The sequence below is a fragment of the Heloderma suspectum genome, chromosome 4 (assembly GCF_057233095.1).
Source record: "Heloderma suspectum isolate Gila_16-S chromosome 4, 16-S_ref, whole genome shotgun sequence".
In the NCBI taxonomy this organism is placed as follows: Eukaryota; Metazoa; Chordata; class Lepidosauria; order Squamata; family Helodermatidae; genus Heloderma; species Heloderma suspectum.
This window is the reverse complement of record NC_139461.1, coordinates 226,939,834-226,966,990: the sequence shown is the minus strand read 5'-3', so window position 1 is coordinate 226,966,990 and position 27,157 is coordinate 226,939,834. Positions and strand designations below refer to the sequence as shown.

At 41.1% G+C, this 27,157-nt stretch overlaps 1 protein-coding gene across 2 annotated transcripts; it reads right to left on the bottom strand.

Moving 5' to 3' along the window:
• Window positions 1-2,977: 2,977 nt before the first annotated feature.
• Window positions 2,978-27,154, bottom strand: ORC1 (origin recognition complex subunit 1). Of its 2 annotated transcripts, XM_084852524.1 has the most exons (17): window positions 26,859-27,154; window positions 26,475-26,568; window positions 23,557-23,684; window positions 22,088-22,254; window positions 20,059-20,440; window positions 17,891-18,188; window positions 14,225-14,329; window positions 12,095-12,338; window positions 10,252-10,358; window positions 9,509-9,610; window positions 8,615-8,786; window positions 7,675-7,782; window positions 6,939-7,088; window positions 5,492-5,611; window positions 4,708-4,874; window positions 3,830-3,917; window positions 2,978-3,338 (listed from the first exon to the last, which is right to left on the bottom strand). In XM_084852524.1, the coding sequence occupies exons 2-17, from the start codon at window positions 26,561-26,563 to the stop codon at window positions 3,144-3,146; spliced, it is 2,622 nt and encodes an 873-aa protein (XP_084708650.1). In that variant the 5' UTR covers window positions 26,564-26,568; window positions 26,859-27,154; the 3' UTR covers window positions 2,978-3,143. The 2 variants fall into 2 exon arrangements, with proteins under 2 accessions (XP_084708650.1, XP_084708651.1); XM_084852525.1 differs by lacking the exon at window positions 22,088-22,254 and having other exon boundaries at window positions 26,859-27,011.
• Between the last annotated feature and the right edge of the window lie 3 nt (window positions 27,155-27,157).

Sequence of the window (27,157 nt, the reverse complement as noted above, 5' to 3'; positions counted from 1 at the left end):
GTAGTTGTACAATGGGCTTCTACAGAGCTTTTTATCCCCCATGCTATTTAAAATCTACATTAAATTGTTGGGAGAGATCATCCAGAGATGTGGACTGGGGTCACCAATATGCGGATAATGCCCAGATCTAGCTTTCCTTTTAATCAAATCCAGGTGATGCAATGGATGTTCTGAACCAGCACTTGGGTGTAGTTGAATGCAATCTGATAAATTAAGACTCATTCCAGACTAGAGGCCCTTTTCAGTGATGGTCCCTTAATTGTGGAATTCCCTCCCCAGAGAGGTTGTACTAGTGCCTGTGTTGTGGTCTTTTCGGCACCAGGTGGACCTTTTTATTTCTCAGGCCTATCAATATTCATTATTGAGAAGCAATGGTGGAGTCACAAATTCATGAATTTTAAGAAGTTGATTGCAGTAGCATTATTTTTTGATGTTACTGAATTGTGCATAGCATCCTTGTGGTTTTGTGCTGACATATCAAAATGTCAGCAATTTCTACACAACTGGAACACAAGTCTGATAATACTAAAATGTCACCTATTTCATTGTTAGCATATAGGTATGAAGATATTGGCCATATGGGCCAAATATAAAATGCATTCTGCCAAACAAAAAGATTACACACTTGTTTAACTGAAAAATCCTCACAATATACTTGGAACTGTTGGTGCAGGAAATTACAAGTAGATTTTAATTTATGTTTATTTGAACTAGGAGTTGATGAGTCCATGGTCTTCAGCCTTGTAATGGGAAGTTAAACCAAACAGACTCAGATAGTTCCTTTCAAAGGAATAGATAAGCACAGTTGGGATGTGCAACACAATCCAATGCATGTTTACTCAGAAGTAAATCCCATTTTCAAATCAGTTCTTAAGTCTCTTTGAACAAAGGAGAAAGATTAAGGTATAACTGTTGCAAGAAAACAAATATGAACTTCAATCTTGTTAGTTTTAACAGTTTAGTATTTGTCTATGGCCCCATCACTTCCTGGCATATAGAAGGGGAAGAAATGGAAGCAGTGACAGATTTTACTTTCTTGGGCTCCAAGATCACCGCAGACGGTGACTGTAGCCATGAAATTAAAAGACGCTTGCTCCTTGGGAGGAAAGCTATGGCCAACCTAGACAGCATAGTAAGAAGCAGAGACATCACCTTGCCGACAAAGGTCCGTCTAATCAAAGCTATGGTTTTCCCAGTAGTAATGTATGGCTGTGAGAGCTGGACTATAAGGAAGGCTGAGCGCCGAAGAATTGATGCTTTCGAACTGTGGTGCTGGAGAAGACTCTTACGAGTCCCCTGGACTGCAAGGAGGTCAAATCAGTCCATCCTAAAGGAAATCAACCCTGAGTGCTCATTGGAAGGACAGATACTGAAGCTGAAGCTCCAATATTTTGGCCACCTAATGCGAAGAGAAAACTCCCTGGAAAAGACCCTGATGCTGGGAAAGACTGAAGGCAAAAGGAGAAGGGGACGGCAGAGGATGAGATGGCTAGATAGCATCATGGATGCAATGAATATGAACTTGAGCACGCTCCGGGAGAGAGCGCAGGACAGGAAGGCCTGGCGTGCTATGGTCCATGGGGTCACGAAGAGTCGGACACGACTGAACGACTGAACAACAACAACAATTTGTCTATCAGTAAAATTACTACTTTGAGCATAAGTTTCCTTTGGAAATCTGAAAAATTCTAGAGATAGCAGTTTTGCTAGTGATCTTAACCCTTCCAAACAGCTATTTGAAATATTGGTAAAACTTCTTTTTGGCAAACCCAAGCCACTTAACAATTATGGGCTTAGTTGTCCTGTGGTATTTCATCTCCCCCACAGCCTTTCAATTTTTTAAATTAAGGCCCATTCTATTCCCAGCAACTTCTGTACCATAAATTCCACGAGTATGTGTGTGGTTATACTATTTCAAGAGTACTGGAGTAGGTTTTCAGTTTCGGGGGTGGGGGAGTTCCTGTACAACTCCCCCCCCCCCATTACAAATCACTGTAGGGGTCCTTTGGATCCAGGAGTCAATTTCACCCAAGGAGTGAATTCTGCTCCAAGTCCGCTTTAACTTGGAACAGGAGTTAATACTTTCATTGTGCGAATTTGCAACATTTATTTCTTATTAGTACTGTTTCTTGTGGTGGGGTGGAGGGGGGAGGGAGACCCTATTAGACTATTGGGGTCCATTGGACCCCTTCCATTATTTACTATTATCTGACCGCATTACTTCACTTAGGCATTTATTGGTTTCTGTTTTGCTTTCCCTTGTTATAAGCCTGGTATTTCAGCTATGCATCTCTATTTTCTCCTCCAGGGCTTCATGGTAGCCCAATGATGAATTTAAGTTAGTACTGTGGTGTCCAGTGGCCCCAAACTTTTGTGTTAGACTACGTTTTTGGAATGTGATATGAATAAAATCTATTTTTAAATGTTAAACTAGAATAATTTTTGAAACCAATCATTTAACTTGATTTTCAGGTAGGACTTTTAAAACAGTCTGTTGGATTCCCATAGCAGATTGATATTATCTTTAAAAAAGCGTGCAAGGTTTAAGTATAATAATTTTATAAACAAGCTACCCTCTGAAAGCAGTTACTAATACTTTAAAATGGACTTGATAGTTCTCCAAGGAATAAATGTGGCAGTGCCACCTACTGATCAAAAATTGACATGCAACACCAAGGGCCAAAGCATGATTTGAATAATAGAAGCACCCCAAAGACTTGCATGCTCCCTCATTCCACTTCCTGGTTTTCATTCATCAGAGTTTGCCCTGATACCTGAATTAGCAAGCTGATGTTAGCATCTGAAGTAGGTTTGCAAAGCATAGTTCAGAGGCTAGTCCTATCCATTTTGCCAATTTGGATGTCATGGGGACTTAAAGTGCTAAGGGACAGTGTGAGCCTGTGTGGGAGCTCCTAATCAGCAAAACCAAGTCTGAATTCAGCTTAGAAACTTGAAAAAAGTGAATAAATGGAACATTCTGAATAATTATAAAAATTTATTTTATAAGAAGTCAATTGCAAATGTCATAATACAAAAGTACATTAAAATAAGTTTAAAAACAAACATTAATCAGAATCATTATTTAAAATAAAATTTGAGATCAAGTATTCATATACATGAGCCAGCAAAACTGTTCTGGTGCTTTACTCTTCCTTGAGTGCATACATGACATCATCCTGGCTAACATTAAGTCGAATTCGCATGTGAAGATATTTATTACTAGATTCTACTAACAAGAGTCTACAAGTACCAAGCCGTGAAGAAATTGCCATTATGTCTGATATGGTAGGAGTTTGCAGGCCTTCAATTCTACATAGTGCAGCATGCTGATGAAATATCTAAAGAAACCAAAAAACAGCTCTACTGGTCAATAAGAACAGAGCAAGCATCAAGAGGAGTAAGCATATCCTTCCCCCTTCCTTGGGAAAGTATTTAAACTAATGAGTTATATTATTTTTTGGAATAGTATGTATAATATATTCTGAACCACAGGATTTTAAAGTATGATTTTCAAATATGTACTCTCCATTGTGCATACATAATTGGAAAGTCAATCTAGGGGCTCTGTTTTATTATTACAGTTACGGTCTAGCAAATGGACTTGCTTTCAATATAAAAACAGTTTAAGTGAGATCAAGTAAGATAGCTGCTAAAGTTGAGAAAAGCTGGAGCTCATGGAAAATCTAGTATATTTGTGAATCGTGACCTCTCGTGTACAATGGATTACAGTGGAGTGACCCTAAATATATACACCCTTTGAATATAGCTAAAGCCTTCTGATTGAGCCAAAAGACTAAACAAATTTAGCATTCATTATTTTTAGTTTTACCTGCTGAACTGTAGCCTCCTCCAGTCCTAACCTGCGAAATTCTGCAATAGTTGCTTTAAGGAAGGTTTGTTCCTGAAGTGAAGCATTCCTGAAAACAGACAAGAGAGTACCACAAGATTAATCAGCTAAACGTAAGATTTTGCTGTATAAAGGATGTGATTTGGCTCGACGAGCAGTATCAAACTTTTGATAAAACTATGTTCTCTTCTAAAATACATGAACACAGAATGGCTAATTAACCATAGGTTTCTAGGATGATAAAGGCTGCATTCAAAGTAAATGCCAAACCATGATTTGCAAAACCAGACCACACGAGCTGAACTGAACACCGGCTTATAAAGCAGTTTGAAGGTGGCTGACAAACTACAGCTTGTCCTAACTGTAATAGGCTGAATTCACAAACCATTGACTAACCACAGTTAAAGCCATTGCTTTGCCTTAAGAAGCCACTACACTATGAGACAGGAGGTGCTCTGCTCAAGAGGCTAATGCATCACAGACACAGGAGTGAACTTATCAAGCTGAGCGCTAAGCAGAGGAAGAAAAAAAGCAGTTTGAAAGCTCAAACCATGGTATTGTTCTTAACAATTGTTAAGAACCACGGTTGGGCATGATGCCAGAACTGAACCACTGAATCTCTGTTGTTCACTGCAATTAGTTCTGCTACAATAAGATTTAGAAGACTGTTTGGGCCATGGTAACTTACAAAAATATACATATAAATCACTGGAATTTAATTTACTACATGATCAAACACTACAGATAATCTGTCCCCCAAGGAGAAGCAAGATGATAGGTAGCTGCCACAATGTAAGTCCATCAGACTTTGCTCTATGCAACTGAACTAAGGAAACTACATGACCAAACTACTGTATTACCTAATTGTATTTATATAAGGAGATGAGAACATTTCATCTATGGCTTCTATAACATGTGCCATGCCGACCAATCCAGAGTTGCTTTTCTGATTAGCAAGTTCACAGATCTCAGTGGACCTTCTGCAGATATCAAGACAACGTCTTGCATCCCCAGATAAAGCTGCCACCTAAAACAAATTGATTTGAAAAAGAAAAGAATGTGTCCCATATTGCAATACTCAGAAGCATTAATAAGGTAGATTTTAATATACTATTTGTTTCTTGTAATGTTCTTTGTTAAAATTTCTGGCCTTTCCCTTTAACCTTTTACATTTGGCTTCCTCCCATTCTTGATGTCACCCCCACTGTTGAAGTTGTAGGTTTCCTTGGGACACTGATAGCATCAAATAAATAGAAATATAGGCAGTGGTGTGTTTTTTTTTTTGATCAACCACTAAACCAAAAACTGATAAGTTTCAACACAGGCTTTCAAAATTCGGACAAAATACATCACTCCAGTCAGCTAGGTTAAAAAAAAAAAAAAGGTTTTCCTCAGAACCCTATAGGGACAAGCTGCAGCTATTTAAAAAAACGACATATATCAAGCCAGAGAGGCTGTAATACTTCACTAAAATTATTACCTTAAGTTTAGGTATGGGATTAGGTGCACTAGTGCAAAATGCATTTAGGACAGAAGTCAGAATGTTTAAATATCTTATCACATGCCAGCTAATTCTTAAGGGCAGTGCTAATACCCCCTAGATTTTCAAGCATAAAAGCAGACATATCCCCATACTGAGTTTACCTTTCTAGAAACAAGCTGAATTGCATCCTTTTCAAATGCTTTCAACTGGCCCACTCTGGATGAGATAATCTGCTGTAACTCTTTGTAGGTATATGGCTGGAAGGACATTCTGGTGAGACCCTAGAGTACAGAACACACTGAACTTTTAGAGGCTAGTACATCTTAAGGGCTTCCTTAACACCAAGGTTTGTTACTGCATTTCAGATAGATTCCTCAGACTTGTTTCTGACATTTTTGTTGTTTACCACCTGCCTTTCCACAAGCTAATGGGTAGGAGCAGTCTTTTCCCTTAACCACATTCTCCTGCTATAGATTCAGTTTGAAAGTTATATTGCAACCTGCTCACTCAAGACAGGAAAGGTGACATATCCAGGAACAAGAAAGTCGTTTGAGCTGACAGTAGACAGACTGTACAGGTTGCATTAATCCAGGTACACAGAAGGGACTAATGATCTATCTGCCTGCCTCAATGTCTGAAGATTTTATGACATGTACTTAAGTTGTTCCTGCTCAGTCATAAACAACTTATAAGGCAAAAGCAGCTCTTGTGTACACTTACATGGCAACTTTAGTAACCTGGAATTTATCTTTATCCAGAATGTGTTTTACATGAGCTGAAAACAGGGAAATTAGATCCGTGTGTGTGTGTGTTTTAAAGTCTAGTAGTAAGCCAATGCATTTTTACCTATAAGCCACTGAAATATTTTATTCAGAATTAACCTTATGATAATATGTTTGCTATTTTCCCCCAGAATTCTATTGCATTCATGCCCAAAATATGACTTGTAAAATACCCAGTTAAGAACCTTATCTCTTTTCTTCTACTAGTACCACAAGTACCCCTATTTTGCGATCGTGTTCTATAACCTATCAGTATGGGAGGGCACAGCTCAGCAGTAGAGCACCTGCTTTGCATGCAGAAGATCCCAGGTTTAATCCCTGGCTTCTCCAGGCAGGGCTGGAAAAATTCCTGCCTGAAACCCTGGAAAGCTGCTGCCAGTCAGTGTTAACAATACTGGCCTAGATGGACCAATGGACTGACTCAGGATAAGGCTGCTTCCTATATTCAGAACACCATAAAACCTTAGAAAAATGCAATGCACACTAGTATGGCTTGAACTGACAAATCTCTCTACAGGATTTGCCATCACTCAGATATTACATTCTGGAGTAGCACGTGCATTAGGAATTATCACAGGGGTTTGCCACATGTATTTTTATCATACCATTAATAACTGGCAGCCTAAGTACAATAATAGGTTTTTTATTTCATCTCCTAGAGATCAAGAAGCCACAGTTGCAAGTTCCTGCATGATAACTCAGTCTGAATTATGAGTAATAAATAAGAAGATATCACTGAACATCAAAGGAAATTTACTAATGTTCTGATAGGTGAAGATGGTATAGAATTTTGCATAATCACAGTAATAAAGCTGAAAGGACATACCAGCCTGCTAGCTACTCTGTTCATCATAATTCTCTCTGGCAAATCCATGGTGTTAGCAATGGCCAAGACAATCAACTTGGAATTTTTCTGGGTTGGCCAGTCAAAGAGGCTGTACATTACATTTTGTTTTCGGGTCCACAAAAGATCAAGCTGGGTCAAGGAAGAGAGTGATACAAAGTTACAAGGCAAGACAAAATGCACTACAAACATTTAGGAGATCTGGTTTCAATCACAGTTTTCCACAACTGTATGTCACTTTGGATAAGTATTGCTCACTCCTATCCTCAGTCTCTTAAGATGGCCACATAAAGATATACAGAATACAGATATGTCCAGCACATAAATGTGCATTACTTTGCAGATTTAGACTTCTTTACCTCCTGTAATATTCAGCCAAGTGTACAAAGCAGGGATGCTTCCTTCACTGCATCTTGGGCAGCTGAACCCCAAGTCTGTGATTAAACCATTATACCAGGCTTGGTAAGGAGAGAGAAGATAGCTTTTTTAAGGCTGAGGGCAGAGATTGTCTTATGATTAATCTCTGCAAGCTGCTCTTTTTTGGTTGAAGAGCGGGGCAAAAATGCTTTAATAAATGATAATGATGTCTCTTCAGTTTCATAGTACAAATCAAAAAGTTCTTCAGAGAGTTAAACCTCCAGCAGTCCCTTAGTTTTGCAATATTTATAGGGCAGGCTAAAATAATTTCCCTCTAAGATTGTAAGAACCCCCACATTACCTCATCTACTACAAGTATTACAGTTTTCTTTTTAGATCCAGGCCTGCAGAACATCGTCTCCAGGAGCACAGAAGCATGGACTGCAGTTGCCTTCTGGCCTGTCATTAACTAAACGGGATCAAGCAGAGACTCAAATTAAGATTTGTGAGAGGCAGTAATGGATTCTGCTCGACGAAGAGTGCAAACTCCTATGCATGTCCACTAAGAGGTAAGTCACACTGTATTCAATGGGGCTTACTCCCTAGTAAGCATGTTTAGGACTGCAGACTAGGGCTGCAATCCTATACACACTAACCTGGCAGTACGTCACACTGAGCTCAATGGGACTTACTTCTAAGTAGATGTGCATAGGCTTCTAAGTAGATGTGCATAGGCATAGGCCCCCCCCGCCCCCCCGCAACACACACCTTTAGACATACAAGTCAAGTACTGTTAGAAGTAGTGCACAAATGGGTATACATGCCCCAGCCTATCTTGTAAAATCTCTTGTGGCAAACCAAACAGTCATGAACCATAGATGCACTCCCAAACATTCCCCTGCAATATGAACAGGGCTGCTGGGGCCCACCCATCTGCTCAGATGCTAATTCTAGCAACACCAGAGCAGCATAGGAACCCTCCAGGCATTCAGTGAACCAATTTCCTGGGCCACTTCATATTTAGTGGGCTGTAAATAAGAAGCGAAAGTTTTGCAACCTGCCAAACATCAACAGAAGAGGCACATTTCACACATCAGCCGTACATTGTGCAAGACTGCTTTAGAGTAAGATGATTAGTGGTTATCCAAGTGCTTTCTTGCTGGGATCACTTTTGCCGTCTCTTCCTATCTACAAGGGTCAGCAGTCTATTACAGCAGTTTTAGGTCATTTATTCAAAGAAACCCAATAGTTTCTGGCCCAATACATTCTCAAGCATGAAGACTTAAAATACATTTGCTCACCTTTAAGATCTGCACATAGGCTTGGTGGGGATCAGTCAACTTCATGCCATTAATCTCTACACACTGGAAAGATGGTAGCTCACCATTTTCTGCTGCCTGCTGGAGATAACGAATGGCCTCATGAACTGTTGCTGTTTTGCCTGTTCCAGGAACTCCAGAAATGTACATACACCTGAAAAGGCAAGAGAGCCAATGTGGCATATATGAAAGTATGAGGGAAAAACTGTTCACTTATCTCTCTCACCAAAATAACCTTCCCAGTTATCCGCTTTGTTATAGGAAGCTGTCTTAGCCCAGGTCAGCTTATTTGTCCATCTACTTTAGCATCATCTACACAAGAATGGCAGCTGCTCTCCAGGGTCCTGGGTAGAGGGTCTTTCTTTCAATCTCTTACTGGATCCTTGAATTAACTGGAGGTGACAGGAATCAAAAATGGGAGCTTCTGCATGCAAAGCATGTGCCTAACCATTTTCCTGCACTGTAGATAATAGTTCTCCACTCCACTGAGTTCCTGAGATTTTCTCATTTAATTCCTGAGGTTTTCTCATTGAGTTCCTGAGGATTAGTTAATGCTGTTGAAGAACTCTGAAAGAGGATGTGATTATTTCATAGCTGCTAAAAGCTTATACATAAAGACAAAATTGCCTACTACTTTGAATCTGTGTAAATATGAGACGCATATGTCATGACTATAGCCTCAAAACACACTGCTACAAAAAAAGATTATGAATCTCAGAGAAACAGATAACTTTTTTGGGGGGAAAAATCTACCTCCTGTCACTGTTTGTCACATATACATGATCTAGATTTCCCCTCTTCCTTTCACTTTAGTGTGCACACAGACCTGTTGTGCTTCTCATTCTTCTTAAAAAAAATGGCTCAGACAACACTCACCCGCCTGTCCCATCAATGAGTTTGCTTTCTATAAAGTTACAGATATCCTGGAATTCCTTTTCACGGCAGGGCAAGGATTCTGGGACAGCAGACACGTGTAGCCTTTGATTAAAGCAAAACAAGAGAAACTAGAGGTTTTGGAAATACTCAAGAGCCTTCCTTGTTATAAGAGTTCTAATCAAGCTACTCCACACAGAAGAGGTAATGCTAGGAAGTATTTTTACACAGATATGCAGATGCTCTAAAGCATCTATATGCCGCCCTGAGATTTTAATGATATAGGGCGGGATACAAATGCTTTAAATTAAATAAATAAATAAAGCAGGGATGGGCAACATGTGGCCCTCCAGATGTTTTGGCCTACAACTCCCATCAGCCCTACCCAATGGTGAAGGGAGTGGTAGGCCAAAACATCTGAAGGGGCACAAGTTGCCCAAGTCTTGCTTTAAAGAATTATTTTTTTAAGTATTTGTGCCCTAAGACTACAATGGAGTGGGGGAATGACAATAAGCCTGAACGCTGAAGCTAAATTTTCAAAAGCTAAATTTCTCAATGCAAACATGAAACCAGGAAGAATGTGACATTAAACATGCATCCATTTAGAGGAGCCATAGCAATATTGCTTGCTTTCATAAAGTAAATATTCTACACACAATCCCTAGGGAGTAATTTCCATTTCTTCTTACTTTAAATGTACCATTCTTTCCCCCCTTTTATTAAGAATCAGGAACCCCTCCCTTTACCTCATTCTAGCCTTTTCAAGCACACTGGCTGGCTTCTGTGCAATTTGATTTCGGTTGCGAATTCTTGGGGTAGCATTACGTGGAGTCTTGGGAATTCTTGGCTCAGACTGCAAAGAAAAACCATATCCACAAAAATCAGTGCTGTATGTTTTGCATTGTACTGAATGACAACTAGCTTCAAAAAAGTGTATGCACTGAACATTTAAAAATACTGAGATCCTACAAAACAGGAGAGATCTAGTTATTTTCTTCATTCTTGAAGCTAAACTTCAGATGGTAGCTAAGAGGATACAAGAGGTTATGGTCTATCAAAGTGTGGCTTGAGAAAATCAGGCACCTGCCTATAGTGGAGAAAATATAACACCAAATGAAAGCCAAGATAAGGCTCTTTCTGATGACTTCTCAGGTTAACTTTTGTCACATTTGTGGAAGATGCTCAGACTGGAAAATCAGTTAAATATAAACTGTTATTTATTAATTTCAAATATGATGCCTTTCTTTTTTCTCTAGTTTTAAAATCTATTTCCCATCCTCAAAAAATGGACCATCTGTTTAGTTAAGATATTTATAAATTCAGATATGCTTTTTAAATTGTTTACGTTCACATTTAAATGGAACTGTTTCTGTTTTCTTATGTTCGAAAGTCTTAAAATAGTTCAACACAAAACAACTGATAAAAGTAGTAAAAATACTTTAAAAATTAACATGTTTATTGTGGCATAAGCCTTTCATTTTATGCCAAATAAAGACTGCAACCCTATCCACACTTACCTAGAAGTAAGTCCCATTGAACTCAATGAGGATTACCTCTGAGTAGACATGCATAGGATTACACTGCCAGTCTTAAAGGTGCCACAAGTCTCTTTTTTGGTTTTGCTGCAACAGACTCATTCTCTGAAGTATTTCACAATTATCCACAATTTAGGTTTCAGCATAGCAGTTGGGTGCGAGGGAAGAAACCCTGGAAAGAGTTTTAAGCTATTCCCCTTGGGAACACCAAATTAGTTACTTGTAGCCTAACTCAACCAAGCAAAATAAAGATGATCTCATTTTTCCCCAGCAAATAGACACATGATGAAGAGAATGGTGCCTATGCTTGCATGTCATTATACAGCTCCAAGTAGTTAAGGGGGACTGGCTAACAAGGTAACATTACACCAGTACTTTCCCAGCTGCATTGACTGCCAGTCCATGTCTGGGTCCAATTCAAAGTGTTGGTATTAACATTCAAAGCCCTAAATGCCTTGGGCCAGGTTATCTGAAGGATCACCTCTTCCCATATGTACCTGCCCGGATCCTAACATCATCTTCAGGGGTCCTTCTCCAGACACCCCTCCAAAGGAAGTGAGGCTGATGGCTACCAGGAAGAGGGCCTTTTCTGCTGTGGCACCCCAGCTGTGGAATAAGCTCCGTAGAGAGGTTCACCTGGCGCCTACACTGTACTCCTTTTGGCGCCAGGCAGACCTTTTTATTTCCCCAGCATTCTAGTCTTTTAGCTCTGCTGTTTTAAATCTGTATTTTAAATCTCTGCATTACTGCTAGGTTTTATTCTGGTTGTAGATTTATATTGTAGTTTTAAGCTTTTATATTTTATATTGTACCTGTGGTTTTAAGTGTTGTGAACCACCCAGAGAGCTTCGGCTATTGGGCGGTATAGAAATGAAATTAAATAAATACAGTAGTCACCATCTTTTCTTCTCAGTTTGCTGTCTCAGTTACTACACTATATTATAGCCTTGAGTTTCCAAGCTTCTAAACAAGCCAGTTTGTTTTATGTATGCACAATTGCTCAAAGTAATTACAGTTTAACAAAAATGGCTGAAGTCCTTGCAACAAATCTTACAGTTTTGCTTGGATCCTTGGCAGGAGTGCCACCAGACGGTTTCCTTGAGATTTCTGGAGTGGACCTCGTTTGCCTCTTAGGTGTATGAAGCACCTCGATGTCCTCTTTGTCGCTATTACTTGAATCAGAACTTTCCAGAGGCCTCATTTGCCTCTTAGGTGTACGGAGCACCTTGATGTCTTCTTTCTCATTGCTACTGGAATCAAGACATTCCTTGTTCTCACTTCCAGCTGTATTTAATACACTAATGGAAGAAAATGTATCAAACACATCTTTTGTACACTAGTACCTTTTAATAAATGGTAAATTCTAAGATATTAATGACAGTAAAGAGCACTTCATTTATCATGATGATGTAATTTTTTATAAGCTGGTTAAAAAAGCATGTTCACCAGAGAACCAAGGAGCTATAATATTAAGGTACACATCATGGAAAATGGGAAGCTTCTTAATAAGTATTTTTACAGTTCTTACAGTTCCAGTACTAGTGTCAGGAGCGCCCTAGCTGCCTCTTGCAGTCCCCTCCAATAGCCAACTGAGGACACAGACGACGAGGATTCTTTCCAAGACTTTATTCCTTTATTACTTAATGACTCTTACGGATACTAATCACTAGCGACTAAGCAAGGAACTGCACTGGGGTAGATAGCAGAGTAGCCTAAGCTCCAGGTAAGGCAGTTGGTCCCCGTTTGAAGGAGAAGCGCGGGAAGACTCTGAACTAATGGGCTATGGAGAGATCCTCCCTCTTACCCTTGGGTCCTCGGGATGCAACCGTTGTTTTAGCGCCAAACAAGCAGAGCGCCTCCTTTCGGCGCCCTCCATCTCGCGCTGCTCCCTGCGTCTGTGCCGAGCGTCCAGCAAGCCCCCCTCCACCGTTCTCTAACTGCCAGGGTCACTATCTCTCCCAGGAATGCCGGCAGGAGGAATCTCTGCCAGCTGCTGTGCTTGTGAGAGATGAGCGAGCTCCTCTCCCACGGATTGCTGTTCTTCCTCAGAATCAGAACTGCTCTGGGGCTCTATGGGCTGAGTTTCCACCCTGATAACTAGTGAAATGCCCATCATTATGATGGCTGAGATGTGTGTAGATGGAGGTAACGGACCCAAGAAAAACCCAAAGGATAACACCAAAGGCCTACCAAGTCTAGCATTCTGTTCCCACAGTGGCCAACCAGATGCCTAGTGGAAGCCCACAAACAGGACATGAACACAATAGCACCCTCCAACTCATGTTCCCCAGTAACTGGTACTGAGAGACATTTCTTAGGCCCATGCTGCCTCCAATACTGATGGCAATACATAACCATCATGGTAGCCTCCAGGAAAGTCAGATCCACATAAATCTACTCACTTAGGGGCAAGTGCCAGTATCTTCTGGTGAAGGCCCATGCTCAGCAATGCAAAACCCCCTCTCCTCCTTGCTTCCTAGTAGGGGAGTGAGGAGGGGTTTCTCATGTTGCACTGCTACACTTTGGAGAAGGCAGAAACAGTGTGAGATGCTGACTACCTCTACTTGCTCCAAAGCACAGCACAAAATCAAAGATAGCTCTCCCTTTTCCCAAGTTCTAGCACATATGGATGGCTTGAAGGAGGGGAAGGTTCAGTGATGACCACAAACACCTACCTTGGAGACTATCAGTAGGCTAGGCCACCCAGAGTATGAGATGAGAGGCTTAATTTGCCACTATGTGACAATCTCTCAGTGCTTAGCACTTTGAGTTGGGAGGGTGGGGGGAGAGACAGTATTCTATGGAAGAAGTTTAGGGAAGGCTATAAAGGGGGATTACTGTGTGGTTGGTAGTAAGATCCAGATTTATAATTTGGACAAACAATTTTGGACCAGCTTAAAAAAAGAAAGAGGCTTCCTATCAAACATATCTTAGGGTACAATCCTATTACATATTTAGACAGAAAAAAAATTGACAACTGCTAGCTAGGGAATGCTGGGAGTTGTAGGCCTTTTTTCCTATCTAAACATACATAGGATTGTGCCCTTAATATATTTTTCTGTGTGCATGTGGGCAAGTGCAAGCAAACACTCAAATGATCAGTTCACATGTATTTTACAAACAGAGCACCTCTGGGCTGTGAACCGCCTGCAGGAAAACATTTCTATAACAAAGGCATTCTCACCCAAGCTGTTCTGCAATGCGAGTAGCAGTCACCAGTGCACATTTCCGGTGTGAACGAGGAGTCAATGCTGGACTCCTGGCTTCAAATTCCTGTTCTTGACCTAAACTACAAGGAAAGCATGACATAGGTTTTTCTAATTTCCATGAATGACACACTGACCAGGTTGACATGATTATTGCGGCTTGTTGTGGTTTATTTAAGCCATGATGAGCTGTGGCAGCCATAGGTGCCATTCTGAATTTATTTCATTTATTATATTTCTATACTGCCCCATAGCTGAAGCTCTCTGGGTGGTTCACAAAAATGAAAAACCATTAAAATACATTATATAATATATAAAAACCATTCACATAATGACATAAAACAACACACACAACAACAACATATATCTAAAACAATTTAAAACAATCAGCCAGAGACAATCAAGAGACTCATTATACGCTGCCAAATGCCTGAGAGAAGAGGGCAGTTTTAATCTGGAACTCAAAAGATGACAATGTTGGCGCGAGGCGGGCCTTGTCAGGGAGATTCTTCCACAAATGGGGAGCCACCACCAAAAAGGCCCTTTTTGCCACCCTCTGAGCCTCCCTTGGACGAGGCTCCCAGAGGAGGGCCTTAGATGTAGAGCGTAGTGTATGGGTTGGTTCATGCCATGAGAGGCGTTCTGTCAGGTACTGTGGTCCCAAGCCATGTAGGGCTTTATAGGTTAAAGCCAGTACTCTGAAGTGGGCTCAGAAGCATATAGGCAGCCAGTGCATGTGGGCTAGAATTGGTCTTGTATGTTCAGATCTTCTGGTCCCAGTTATCACTCTGGCTGTTAGATTTTGAACAACCTGCAGCTTCCAAATCATCTTCAAAGGCAGCCCCACATAGAGCGCATTGCAGTAACCTAACTTGGAGGTTACCAGAGCATAGACAACTGAAGCCAGGTTATCCCTGTCCAGATAGGGACGTAGCTAGGCCACCAACTGATGTTGGTAGAAGGCACTCCATGCCACTGAGGCTACTTGAGCCTCAAGTGACAAAGATGGCTTCAGGAGGACCCCCAAGCTATGAACCTGCTCCTTCAGGGGGAGTGCAACCCCACCCAGAACAGGTTGAGCACCCTCCATCCCGTCAGCAGAACCACCCACTAACAGCATCTCAGTCTTGTCTGGATGAAGTTTCAGTTTATTAGCCATCATCCAGTCCATTGTTGCAGCCAGTCACTGATTCAGCACATCCACAGCCTCACCTGAAGCAAATGAAAAGGAGAAGTAGAGCTGCGTGTCATCAGCATACTCTTGACAACACACTCCAAAACTCCAGATGACTGCACTCAACAGTTTCATGCAGATGTTGAACATGGGGGACAAAACCAACCCCTGCAGAACCCCATACCGGAGAGTCCACGGGGCCAAGCAATATCCTCCAAGTACCACCTTCTGGAGCTGACCATCCAAGTAGGAGTGAAACCACTGCAATGCAGTGCCTCCCACTCCCAATTCAGACAATTGCCCCAGGAGGATACCATGGTTGATGATACTGAAAGTTGCTGAGAGATCAAGAAGAATCAACAAAGTCACACTCCCCCGTCCCTCTCCTGACATAGGTCATCATACCTGAAATGGATCTAGATAATCAGCCTCATCTAAGAGTGGTTGGAGCTGGTTGGCAACCACCCACTCAAGAACCTTGCCCAGTAAAGGAACATTTGCCACTGGCCTAAAATTATTAAGATTTTCCGTGCCCAGGGAGGGTTTCTTTATGAGCGGTCTCACCTCCACCTCTTTGAGGCAGCCTGGGACCACTCCTTCTCACAAGGAGGCATTTATCACCTCCCTGGCCCAGCCAGCTGATCCTGCCAGTTTTTATAAGCCAAGAGGGGCAAGGATGCAATATGGAAGTGGTCACCTGTCTAAGCACCTTCTCCATGTTCTCAAGCTGTACCAACTGAAACTCATCCAAGAAAACTTCACAAGGCTGTGCTCCAGACACCTCACCAGATTCACCTGCTGTAAGGCTGGAGTCCAAGTCCCGGCGGATGCAAGAGATTTTATCCTGGAAGTGCCTCAGATGGGTCTAGTCTCCTTAGGGCCATCATGTAATAGGTCATGAACGACCCTGAAAAGCTCCGCTGGGCGGCACATGGAAGACTGAACAGAGGCAGTGAAATGTTGTTTCTTTGCTGCCCTCACTGCCCCTGAGTATACCTTACCACAGGCACACATCTGAATATCCTGAATATTCAAGCTGTGGCTTGTTGTATTGTTTGAACCTGGGGAACAAGTGTTTCTGAGGATTAAATAACCCTCGCAGGACCCATGGCCTGTTTTAGGGTTATACGAGGGTTGTTTAACCCTCACATAACCCACGATCCCCCGGTTTGGACAATATGACAAGCCACAGCTTGAATATTCAAAACGGCCGCCTGCCCACACCATAGGCCATGGTGGGCTGTCTGATCATGCAAGCTGACCCACTGTTAGGTGCCTATAAATGATCCCTTCTGCATCTTTCTGAAGAGTTTAGCCCCACAAGCAAGTGAAATATAGAATGTGTACGGCCTTCTAAAGCACCTCCGTTTAGGCATATAATCTGGAAACTTAGTATCACTCAGGATTTATATGGGATAAATTAGGGTCAATGCATCTGTCCATATTGCCAGATACTAAGGCTGCAATCCTATACACACTTACTCAGGAGTAAATGCTATTGAACTAGAGGAATTTACTTCTAAGTAGACATGAATAGGATTCAGGGATAAAGCTATCAAAAGAATCTGTTTCCGCAATGTATATTTTATATAATATACAGAGAAGTAGAGAATGGAAGATTTTATAGTGACTGAAAAGTAACAAGGATTGGGATCTATTGGTCAGGATCACTTCCGTTTCCCTAGTGAGAGATTTTTCACTCCCTCTTTGAAACAGCAGACCCTTGTGCTAGAGCATACTGCTCATGAAAGCCACCCCAGTTTCAAAAGCATTTTGTCATGTAGCCTGGGGAAATGCTGTCAACTAAATTAGATGAGTTGTTCTGTGGTTCCTAGCCACTGGTTGCAACTCAGTTTCTACCATAACACTCAGACTATATCTTGCTGCATAGGACTTCCAAGTTATTTAACAGAACCATATGGAAAAACATGAAAGCACAGACAAGACACCTTCAATAACAACTTCACTGTTTTTTGTCATTCAAGAGAAGGAGAGACACAGTCAGAAAGACAGGTGTTAAAGGAGTTCCTGTCTTTCAGGTGTAAAATATTCTTGAGAAAGCTTTTTCTTCTGTCTCTTTCTTCAGTCAGGGTCTCATGTCCCCAAAGAGCAAAACATTCCAAGATAATCTAGATACTTAAAAACAACAAACTGATTTTAAAAACAACCACCATATCCTATCATAGTTATTATCTCTATCCTATTTCTATTAAAAACAGTTTTGAATACCTTCAATTTGCTGAAGAAACAAAGCACAGTAATATTGTTTACACACACATAAGAAATCAGTTAGGAATCTCTTGCTTCAACAGACATTATGTTAGAATATAAAAATAAGTATATGTTTCACAGGTAGCCACATGTAAGGTTTCGGGAGGGGCTGTGGCTTAGTACTGGACTAGATGAGTCCATATTCTGAATGAGCACAAGGCAGATTCCTATGTTTCTATGACACGACGCCGATACTTACTGTGTGGCACTGTATTTCATAGCAGAAGCCCTAGTTTTCTGACTAGAACCTTGGTTCCTCTGGCAAGGAGATGATAGGTTTGTGTTTGTTCTTTCAGAATGGTCTCCCAGTGGTCTGATGTCTAGAGACAGATCTTCCTCATCAGTACCACAGGATATTTTTGGAGGAGAACCTTTAATGCTAGTGAATGTCACTTTTCGTTTGAGGGCTGATCGCTCTACAGGCTCAGTAAAATCATAATCTAACATCTCAATCATGTTTTGTTCAGCGAACTTGCTTCTGGAAGATTTTCTAGGACCTAAGAAACAAAAAGCATCAATGTATGTTCTTAGTGATGCTCATTAGGTAACAATGAGTTTTGAACCACACATGCCAGATGGTCTAACAAAAGTTTAAATTTCAGTTGAGAGCATGTAACAATACAGAACAGACCAGCTTTAAAACAGGATGGCTATGATATAGCTTGGAGTTCAAATTATTATTTTTGCTTTTAGAAAACACAAATATGGTCTTTTTTATTTATTTAACACATTTGTTCCCACAGCTATATCATTATTTCTGCTTGTATATCCAACCAATACAATATAGACAGAGTTCACATCCTGTTATTCTCATTTCACACTTTTTTGTACCCCTGCAAATCCACAAAAAACAAGGTTTCTTCATGTGTAAGTGATACAAAATTCAATGTTAACAAAGACATACTCTAATATGGCACGGATTCTGTGTCACAATATTAATTTTTTTGTTAGTTTTATTTGTAAATTAAAGACATGTTATACTAGACTATATATATGGAGGCCACCACTATTAACATTTAGGGGCAAGGAACATTACATGGGGCAAGGAACATTACATGGACTAAACTGGGTTTGCAAGCAAACAATTCACCTCTACCAATTTGCTTTTTGTAAACACATATCTAAATTGAGCTCATGCCAGTTGAGCTGTTGAGTCATATGCCGGTTCCAACTCCAGGAACCTTCATGCAAAATGTCTCTGCCCAGTTTGGGGCCATTCCCCCATTCCAGTGCAGCCCCACATCCGAAGCCTTCCCAAAAGATCCCCTGACAATCCAGAGAGGCTTTACAGGATTCATAACGGGCAGCAGTGGAAGAGTAGGAGACAGGGAAGTGCCACTGAATGAGTACCATCGCATGAGTGCAGCATTGGATGCCACCCAGTAAGTAATGGCTCCTCCTGACAAATGGACACAGGAGCAGAGTACAAGCTTTGTAGAAAAGCCCAGGTTCAATCACTGATATGTCTAGTTCAAGGGTGCTGAAACTCTTACAGTCTAAAGGCTGAATTCCATTTCAGAGTGGCTCTCAGGAGTTGTATTCCAGTGGTGGCTGGGACAAAGGCAACAGGGGTGGGGCCAAAGATACCAGCATGTACTAGCTTAAAGCTCTTACTAGCAGTAATTAAACTTTAGGAGAGGCATTTCAGCCTTTGAGAATGGAGAAAAAAATGCACAAAAGCTGGGAAGCCACCAAATGATCAGCCGTCAGGAAAGGGGGCATGGCTACCTGGGGAACCCCAGGAACCACAAGCAGTTTGGATTTAGCCCCCAGACCTGAGGTTTTACATGCCTGGTCTAGTTCAAGAATCTTAGGTAATCCGCAAGAAAACTTCCCTACCACATTTGCTCCCAAAAAGCTACTGGGGGGCAAGAGAAAATTAGAAACACTTAACCATATCTATTCCTCCATGGGAATTATTCCAGGGTACTTGTGCGAAAGGGAAAGGTACTTGGGAGAAGGGGAAAAAGCAACAGAGCAGCTCTCATTAGTAAGAATTACAAATTTTTACTCTGGAGTAAAATCTGCAGTTGCAAGATTTCAGCATCCAAAAGAGAGATCATCTGTCAGTAATTAGTCATTATATTCTCTTTGACACTCTCCTTTTAAAAAAGCATCTGACCCTGCTGTTGCTTAATTTTACTTATTGACTGTTAGTTTGGGTTTTTGCTGCTGCTTTTAGTTTGTTAATGTTTTAATGATTCGTTATTGACTATGTTTTTAATATTTTGTAAGACACTTTGAGCAACTCCATTGTTTGGAAGGGAAAAAATGCTTAAATAAGCCAATTGACAACTTCCAGAGCTATCAGCTAACACTGGTTTTGCAGACAGTAATGTTTATGTGCAAAATCACTTGTGAACATACTGTTTAGTTGTAGTTTTTTCTTTGCTCTTGGGGTGCCACTGCCATTAGCAACTCTTTGGGAACATCTCTGCTTAGACAGGGAAGACCTGGAAGCTGAATGTCTCGATTCTACTTCTGCTATGCTCTTCTTGCTGTTTCTGGTACTCCGAGTGACCCTCTCAGTTTCTACTTCAGGAGACCGAATAGTGTGTGAGGGAGTCAGATGGTACTCAGCTGCAAAGTTCATGTCTTTAGTCTTCATTTTCACAGAGTCTTTCAACTCTGCCAGTAAGCTAGGTGGCAATGGCTTAAACTTTTTTCCATCCCAAGATTTCCGTACAAAGAAAATATTTTCATCCTTTGACACAGTAGGCAAAGCTTCCTGTGGGGACAGTGGAACAACCTAGAAAGTTAGCAAAATACCAGAAGCGTGTTAATTCCAAATAGCAGATTTTAACCTAAAGAGCAGTGAAGATATGATGTAATCAATATATAAGAACAGCCATACTGGATCAGACCGAGGGTCCATCTAGTTTAGCATTCTGTTCACAAAGAAGCCAACCAGACACATTGTGGGAAACCCACAAGTAAGACATGAGTACAATAGCACCCCCCACCCCCAGTCATGTTGCCCAGCAGCTGGTGCACATAGACATATTGCCTCTGATACCGGAGGTAATATATAGCCATCAGGACTAGTAGTCATTGATAGCCTTATCCTCCATGAATTTGTCTAATCCACTTTTAAAACCATCCAAAGTGGTGGCTTTCACTACATCTTGTGGTAGTGAATTCCATAGTTCAAATGTTAACCTAATCTTCAGTGCTGTATTAAACCTCTGAGGTTATTGTTTAAAGCAAAACAAAAGATCAGGCATGAGACCTTTCCACATAACCCTGCGACCATTCCTTCAAAACGTAATTCAGAATCATTAATCCTCTGAATACAGAAACGTTCAGCAAATTATAAGACAATGAAAATTGAAAGCCCCGTCTTTATAATGAAATGTCTGGATTTTATAACGGCAACTAGTTGCCGTTCTCATACTATGTACTTAGGGCTGTTACTATTAATCAGCCAATATTTCTTTAATAATGTATGACTCTTAATTAAATTTTCATATAAAAAACAGTTCAAAAGAAAGCTGTTTTTAGACAATGCACACATGTGTTGCTGCAGTTACCATCTTAGAAGAGGCATTCACTCTACTGTGAGAATGAAGAATGCTTCTTTTAATTGGATTAAAACTGGATTAAATTGGTACTTGGATTAAAAATAACTTTTTTTAAAAAAAATCTGCTGTTCATTTAATGTAATCAGCCTTCCCTAACCTGGTGGCCTCCAGATGTGTTGGATTACAACTCCCATCGGCTGGGGATGATGCAACTTGTAATCAAACACATCTGACAGCCACCAAGTTGGAGGAGGCTAATCTAAACGTTTGGCTCATCATTGCTGCCCCATATGCATTAGCAGTTGTCCAGAAAGCTCTGAACACACACAACCTATTTATAAATGAATGGTCATAAATTAAAGGTAAAGAGGAAGATAAACTACTAGTCCTAAGGAGCCGTTTTAGTTGCAATATAACAAAAAGGAGCCATTTTAGTTGCAATATAACAAAAAGGAGCCATTTTAGTTGCAATATAACAAAAAGGAGCCTGCTACACTGCAGCTGAAATGGTATTCTAAGCCTTGCAAATGTGATAGAGACTTCTGCCCTCCTTACTAAGTGAGCTCAGACTGCAGCTGTAGTGATATTTCAGCTCGTGGACTGCTTGAATGTTTCAATAAATACTTGTTGCACTGTTATCAGCAGAGTCATTTAACTGGTTTCAGGATTTCAGGAAACAAGAGCAACTGCAGTGGGGCTTCCCACACATGCTGTTTGACCCATGCAAAATTTTCAAGCAGGCCTCGAAAATAAGATCTTTCAGAAAGAGCTTTCAAATGTTTTAACACTGTAGAATCGCATTATAGTATTTCAAAAAGTTCACAAGGAATTTTCTCCTCTCTTCCTTCTAACACATGAAGTGTATATGTACACACCGTGACATTACTAATAATAGATGTAACGAGTATATCAGTGTCCCATTCAGCATTTTCATTCAAAAATATCTCCTGAGAAGCTTCTCGTCTCAAAGATATTCGTTGACTGAAGGGTATCTCTGCAATTTGAGAAAACCACTTCACAACTGCATGTTTTTCTTGAGCACCTAGGGTAGAAAAACAATTTGGACCTGAGTTAGCAAGACCACTGGAAGCATTTTAGCGATACAATGTTTCCCTTTTTTCATTAAATTTAGGTGATGGCCAATAACAGGTTTTTTTAAACTTTCTATCTTCAGCTAACCCTTTTCATATCAACTAGTCTGGCAAGGAAATTTACATGTTTGCCAAAGTGGTGCAGATAATTTTGAGCCATTTTCTTAGAGTGCATACTCTTTTCATAGTACTGCTCAGGCTGTTGGGTTTCACCTTTGCTCTGTGTAAAGTGAATGTGTTTGGACACCTTCCAACACTCTCTGAGGCTGTACATTCCAGAGGAAGCTGGTATCTGTGGGCAAGCTGTCGTTCATGGATGGTTGTCCACCATTAGTGATCTTCTTGTGGTGGTTTTAATTGTGGTTTTAATGTTCTATATATTTTAAATTGTTTTATTGTGTGTTGTTTGGTTTTAATTTTTGTGAACCGCCCAGAGAGCTTCGGCTGTTGGGCGGTATAGAAATGAAATAAATAAATAAATAAATAAATTCTCACTGGGGAATGCTTGATAAGTTTTCAAGGAACCCCAAGGTTCTTCGGAACACTGTTCTGGCCAATAGGATCCCAAATCCTTCTCAATCTCTCTCACAGATACATCCCAGACCCCACTTATTGAATGCTAAGAGAAGCCAAGAAGGACATAGAATTGCCCTCTATCTTCTTGAGATGGTTCTGCTGGCACAAGCTGGAATAATTTGGGAGAAATGGTACAGGATCCTGCCCCTGTGATGTATTCCATTTATTCATCAAGTGAGGGAGAAAGACTTATTCATATTCTACTGTTCAACTAGACTAAAGTCACTTCTTTAAATCTACCCATGACAGCCACATAAGCCTATCAAAAACACAATTAAACCTTTGTTTACAATATGGAAACAGGTCAGAATAAATATTCACAACCAATATAATATTAAATGGAAACTTCCACAATCAAAGCTCCTTAACTTCTCATTCCTCTTGTAAGGCTTATACGTTGCAGAGGATGAGAAAACAATGTAGATTAATATATCGATACGTAAAAAACATACTGAGTATCTTCACCTTGTTTGGGGTCCAGGAATCTTTTGTGTCACGGATGCTGTTCTATAGTCTTAATATTAATATTTAACAAAGACTTTAGTCTTACAAAAGCTGCTTAGCTTCTCTGTGCCTTAAATGGTTCTTAAGTCAATTTCTTTTCATAAAATAAATATCTAACGTAAGCCATCTTAATTAGCATACAATGAACATGTAAATACAGAAAAAAAACTTACCATCTTCATATAATTTTTCAAGTCTGGCCACAGAGAGCTGATCCATATCCTCAGCCTCGACTAAAATAAATTCTCCAGGGAAAATACAGATCTCAGTGACATTTTTTCCAGGTTTAACAGATATACCCCTAGAAAGTGACAGATTACAAATGTGTTGCATGTAATTTCCCATTCATGGATACCACTGAGGATGACAGCCTAATCTTGACCTCAATTTCTTTCTCTCTCATTTATCCCAGTTTACGATAATTCTTCCAACTCTATAAACTTCAGCTTTCATAATGTACCTAGCCTTTCAATTCCTTTTTGATCCTTATACTTAGAACTCTCTCCCAGAGCATCTACATGACACACTCTCTCCCCCACACCCTGCTTCAAATACCTCTTCATTCTGTGAGGCCTAGCCCTCATCCCATACTACTGAAACTAAGCCTAAATATGAGTTATTTGGACACACGAGTTATTTGAACTGGACACATACTCTACTCCTGTTCATCTTTCTCCCTTTCCTCTACTTCAGCCTTCCCCGACATGGTGCCCTCCAGATGTGTTGGACTACAATTCCCAAAGAACCAGTGAGAGGGAAAGGCACCAATAGTATCCAAAAACAGAAGAGAAAGCGTTCTGAAGTGCCAGAAAGCTTTAACAAGCCCAATGTATTTCAGAAATATTACTATTTATTTCATTTCTATACTGCCCAAATCTCTCTGGACGGTTCACAACAATTCACCCCCAGAAAAAAAATAAGTTACAACATTCAAACATTATACAACATAACAAAACTTAGTCTAAAAATTATGGAACATACAAAATTTAAGAACAATTTAAATAACTAAAAACAATTTCAGTAAGCAATTTGTATAACAGACCTGTTCAAGATAGTTGACATAAGTGCCCCTTCATATGCCATTAAATGACTGGGAGTAGAGGGCAGTCTTAACCTGGTGCCGAAAAGATGACAGTGTTGGCGCCAGGCGGACCTCAGTAGGGAGCTTGTTCCATAGTGGGGGGTCCACCACCGAGAAGGCCTTCTCCCTTGTTGCCACCTTCTGAGCCTCCCTCAGAGGAGACACTCAGAGGAAGGCCCCAGATGTTGATTGTAGTATCCGGGTAGGATCATGATGGGAGAGGTGTTCTGTCAGGTGCTGCAGTCCCAAGCCACGTAAGGCTTTATAAGTTAAAACCAGCACCATGAATTGGGCTTGGAAACATACAGGCAGCCAATGCAAGAAATGGCCTTATATGCTCAGACCTTTCTGGTCCCAGTTATTAATCTGGCTACCACATTTTGCACAAGCTGAAGCTTCTAAAGTCTTCAAGGGCAGCCCCACATAGAGTGCATTACAGTCGTCTAATTTGGAGATTACCAGAGCACAGATTACTGAACCCAGGTTATCCCTATCCAGATAGGGGTGTAGCTGGGCCACCAGCAGAAGCTGGTAGAAGGTACTCTGTACCATCAAGGCTACCTGAGCCTCAACTGATAGAGATGGCTCCAGGAGAACCGCCAAGCTACAAATCTACTTCTTCAAGGGGAGTGCAACCCCCTCCAACAGGTTGAGCACCCTCCATCCAGTCAGAAGAACCACCCACTAACATATTTCAGTCTTGTCTGGACTAAGTTTCAGTTTATTAGCCCTCATCCAGTCCATTGTCACAGCTAGGCACTGATTTAGTATATCCACAGCCTCACCTAGTGAAGATGAAAAGTAGAGCTGCATATCAACAGCATACTGATAGCAATGCACTCTAAAACTCTGGATGTCGCCAGACAGTGGTTTCATGTAGATATTAAATTACATGAGGGAACTAAACCAACCCCTGAGTAACTCATGCTGGAGAATCCAGGGGCAGAGCAATACTCCCCAAGCACCACCTACTGGAGCAGGCCATCCAAGTACGAGTGGAACCAATGCAATGCAATACCGCCCCCACCCCCACTGCCACCTCAGACAGTTGCCCCAGAAGGATACCATGATCAATGGTATTGAAAGCCTCTAAGGGTGCAATCCTATGCATGTTTAGACAGACGAAAGTCCTACATTCCCCAGCTATGCTGGCTGGGGAATGCTGGGAATTGTAGAACTTTCTTCTCTCTAAACATGCATAGGATTGTGCTCTAAGAGATCCAGGAGTATCAACAGAGTCACACTTCCTCTGTCTCTCTCCTGACATAGGTCGTACAAGTCAACCAAGGCTGTTTTTGTGCCAAAACCTAGCCTGAAACCCCACTGAAATGGATCCAGAAAATCGATCTCATCCAAGAGTGTCTGGAGCTGGTTGGCCACCACCTGCTCAAGGACCTTGCTCAGGAAAGGATATAATATAAATATATATTAATATTTGTGTGAGTTCTTTTCATATACTAGCAGAGGGATGCAAAGATAAGAATGTATATTTAAAATATTTTAAAATGGTTATTATTTCTTACTGAAAGGAACTTTGGATGCTGTTGTTAGAATGAATTGTTGCAACTTCATTGTTGCAATTTTCAGTATGCTTTTAAAAATGTTACTAATGAAATTTTCTTTGCAGCCCTTGTGGAAGGAAATCTCTTTTAGAAATATGTAAGGCTTATTAAAGCTTTTTCTGGCGCCTGAGAACACTTTCTGTTCTGTTTTTCAGGACTATAACTCCCATCCTTCCCCAAGTCAGCACTGCTCTCTTTCCACCCCTACATCAAGGTGAAGATTGTAAGTCCCTCATGGCCCTGACTTTTTTGGTTCTTACTTAGTAGGGCACCATACCAACAACAACAACAACAACTGCCTCCCAGACCTATGCAAAACATAGATTTACTTCAATTATTGCTCATCTCTTTGTGCTACAGAACTATGCGCTTGCAACATAACTACAACACAGTTTACCCTCATCGTTACAACCCTCTAACGATGTACCTTTAATAGCCACATACGCACCTATAATGGGACATATGCAATTGCTTGTCTGTCAGGATGGCTTTTCCAAACCACGAATAGATGCGTTTTCTCTGGGTTCTTGTGTTCATGATTTCTGTGAAGAAACAAGAATATGAAATTATTCTTGCACGCCGCAGCGCTGCCAAAAGGCAAAACAAGACGAAAAGGCAAGGAAACTACTTCTTGTTAAGGGATCTTTGTTCGCGAGTTCTAGGCCAGTCTTCTTCCCTCAATACGATGCTTAGAGAATGAACAAATGGCTGGCGCAGACATGGGAGCACGTAGAGGGCGGACGCATCTGTAACCGGCCTGCCGTGCTCCCGAGTCCCCATGACCCACTGGCGGTCGAGTAATTACTAATGACACAGGCATACCGCACCGTACCCGGTTCTGCCTCAGCCACGAGCGACTCCGTTGCACCCTTTCAGCTCTCTAACCTGGCCGGACCGGGGGATTCTGGCGAGGGACTCGGTGGAGCGCTCCACTTCCCTTCCTCCCCAGCCAGGGTGAAATTTCGCGCCAAACTCGCCCCGCCCCGGGAAAAAGGGAAGAGAAGCTTGCTAGAGCCGAAGCCATAGGCGCCATGTTTGTTTCTGGTTTTACGACGCCTGGAAAAGGCGGCTCTTTTGCCCGGCGCTAAGATGGCAGGGCGGAAATGTCCGGTAGCTGACCGCGCTTCCCTC

Coding starts and splice junctions, on each gene's coding strand:
- ORC1 (XM_084852524.1), bottom strand. CDS start 26,563: ATGAACACAAGAACCCAGAGAAAACGCATCTATTCGTGGTTTGGAAAA. Junction 22,255..23,556: donor TGAAAAATTATATGAAGATG/GTAAGTTTTTTT, acceptor TTTCTACCCTAG/GTGCTCAAGAAAAACATGCA. Junction 10,359..12,094: donor CCAAGGATCCAAGCAAAACT/GTAAGATTTGTT, acceptor TTTTCTTTGCAG/TCTGAGCCAAGAATTCCCAA.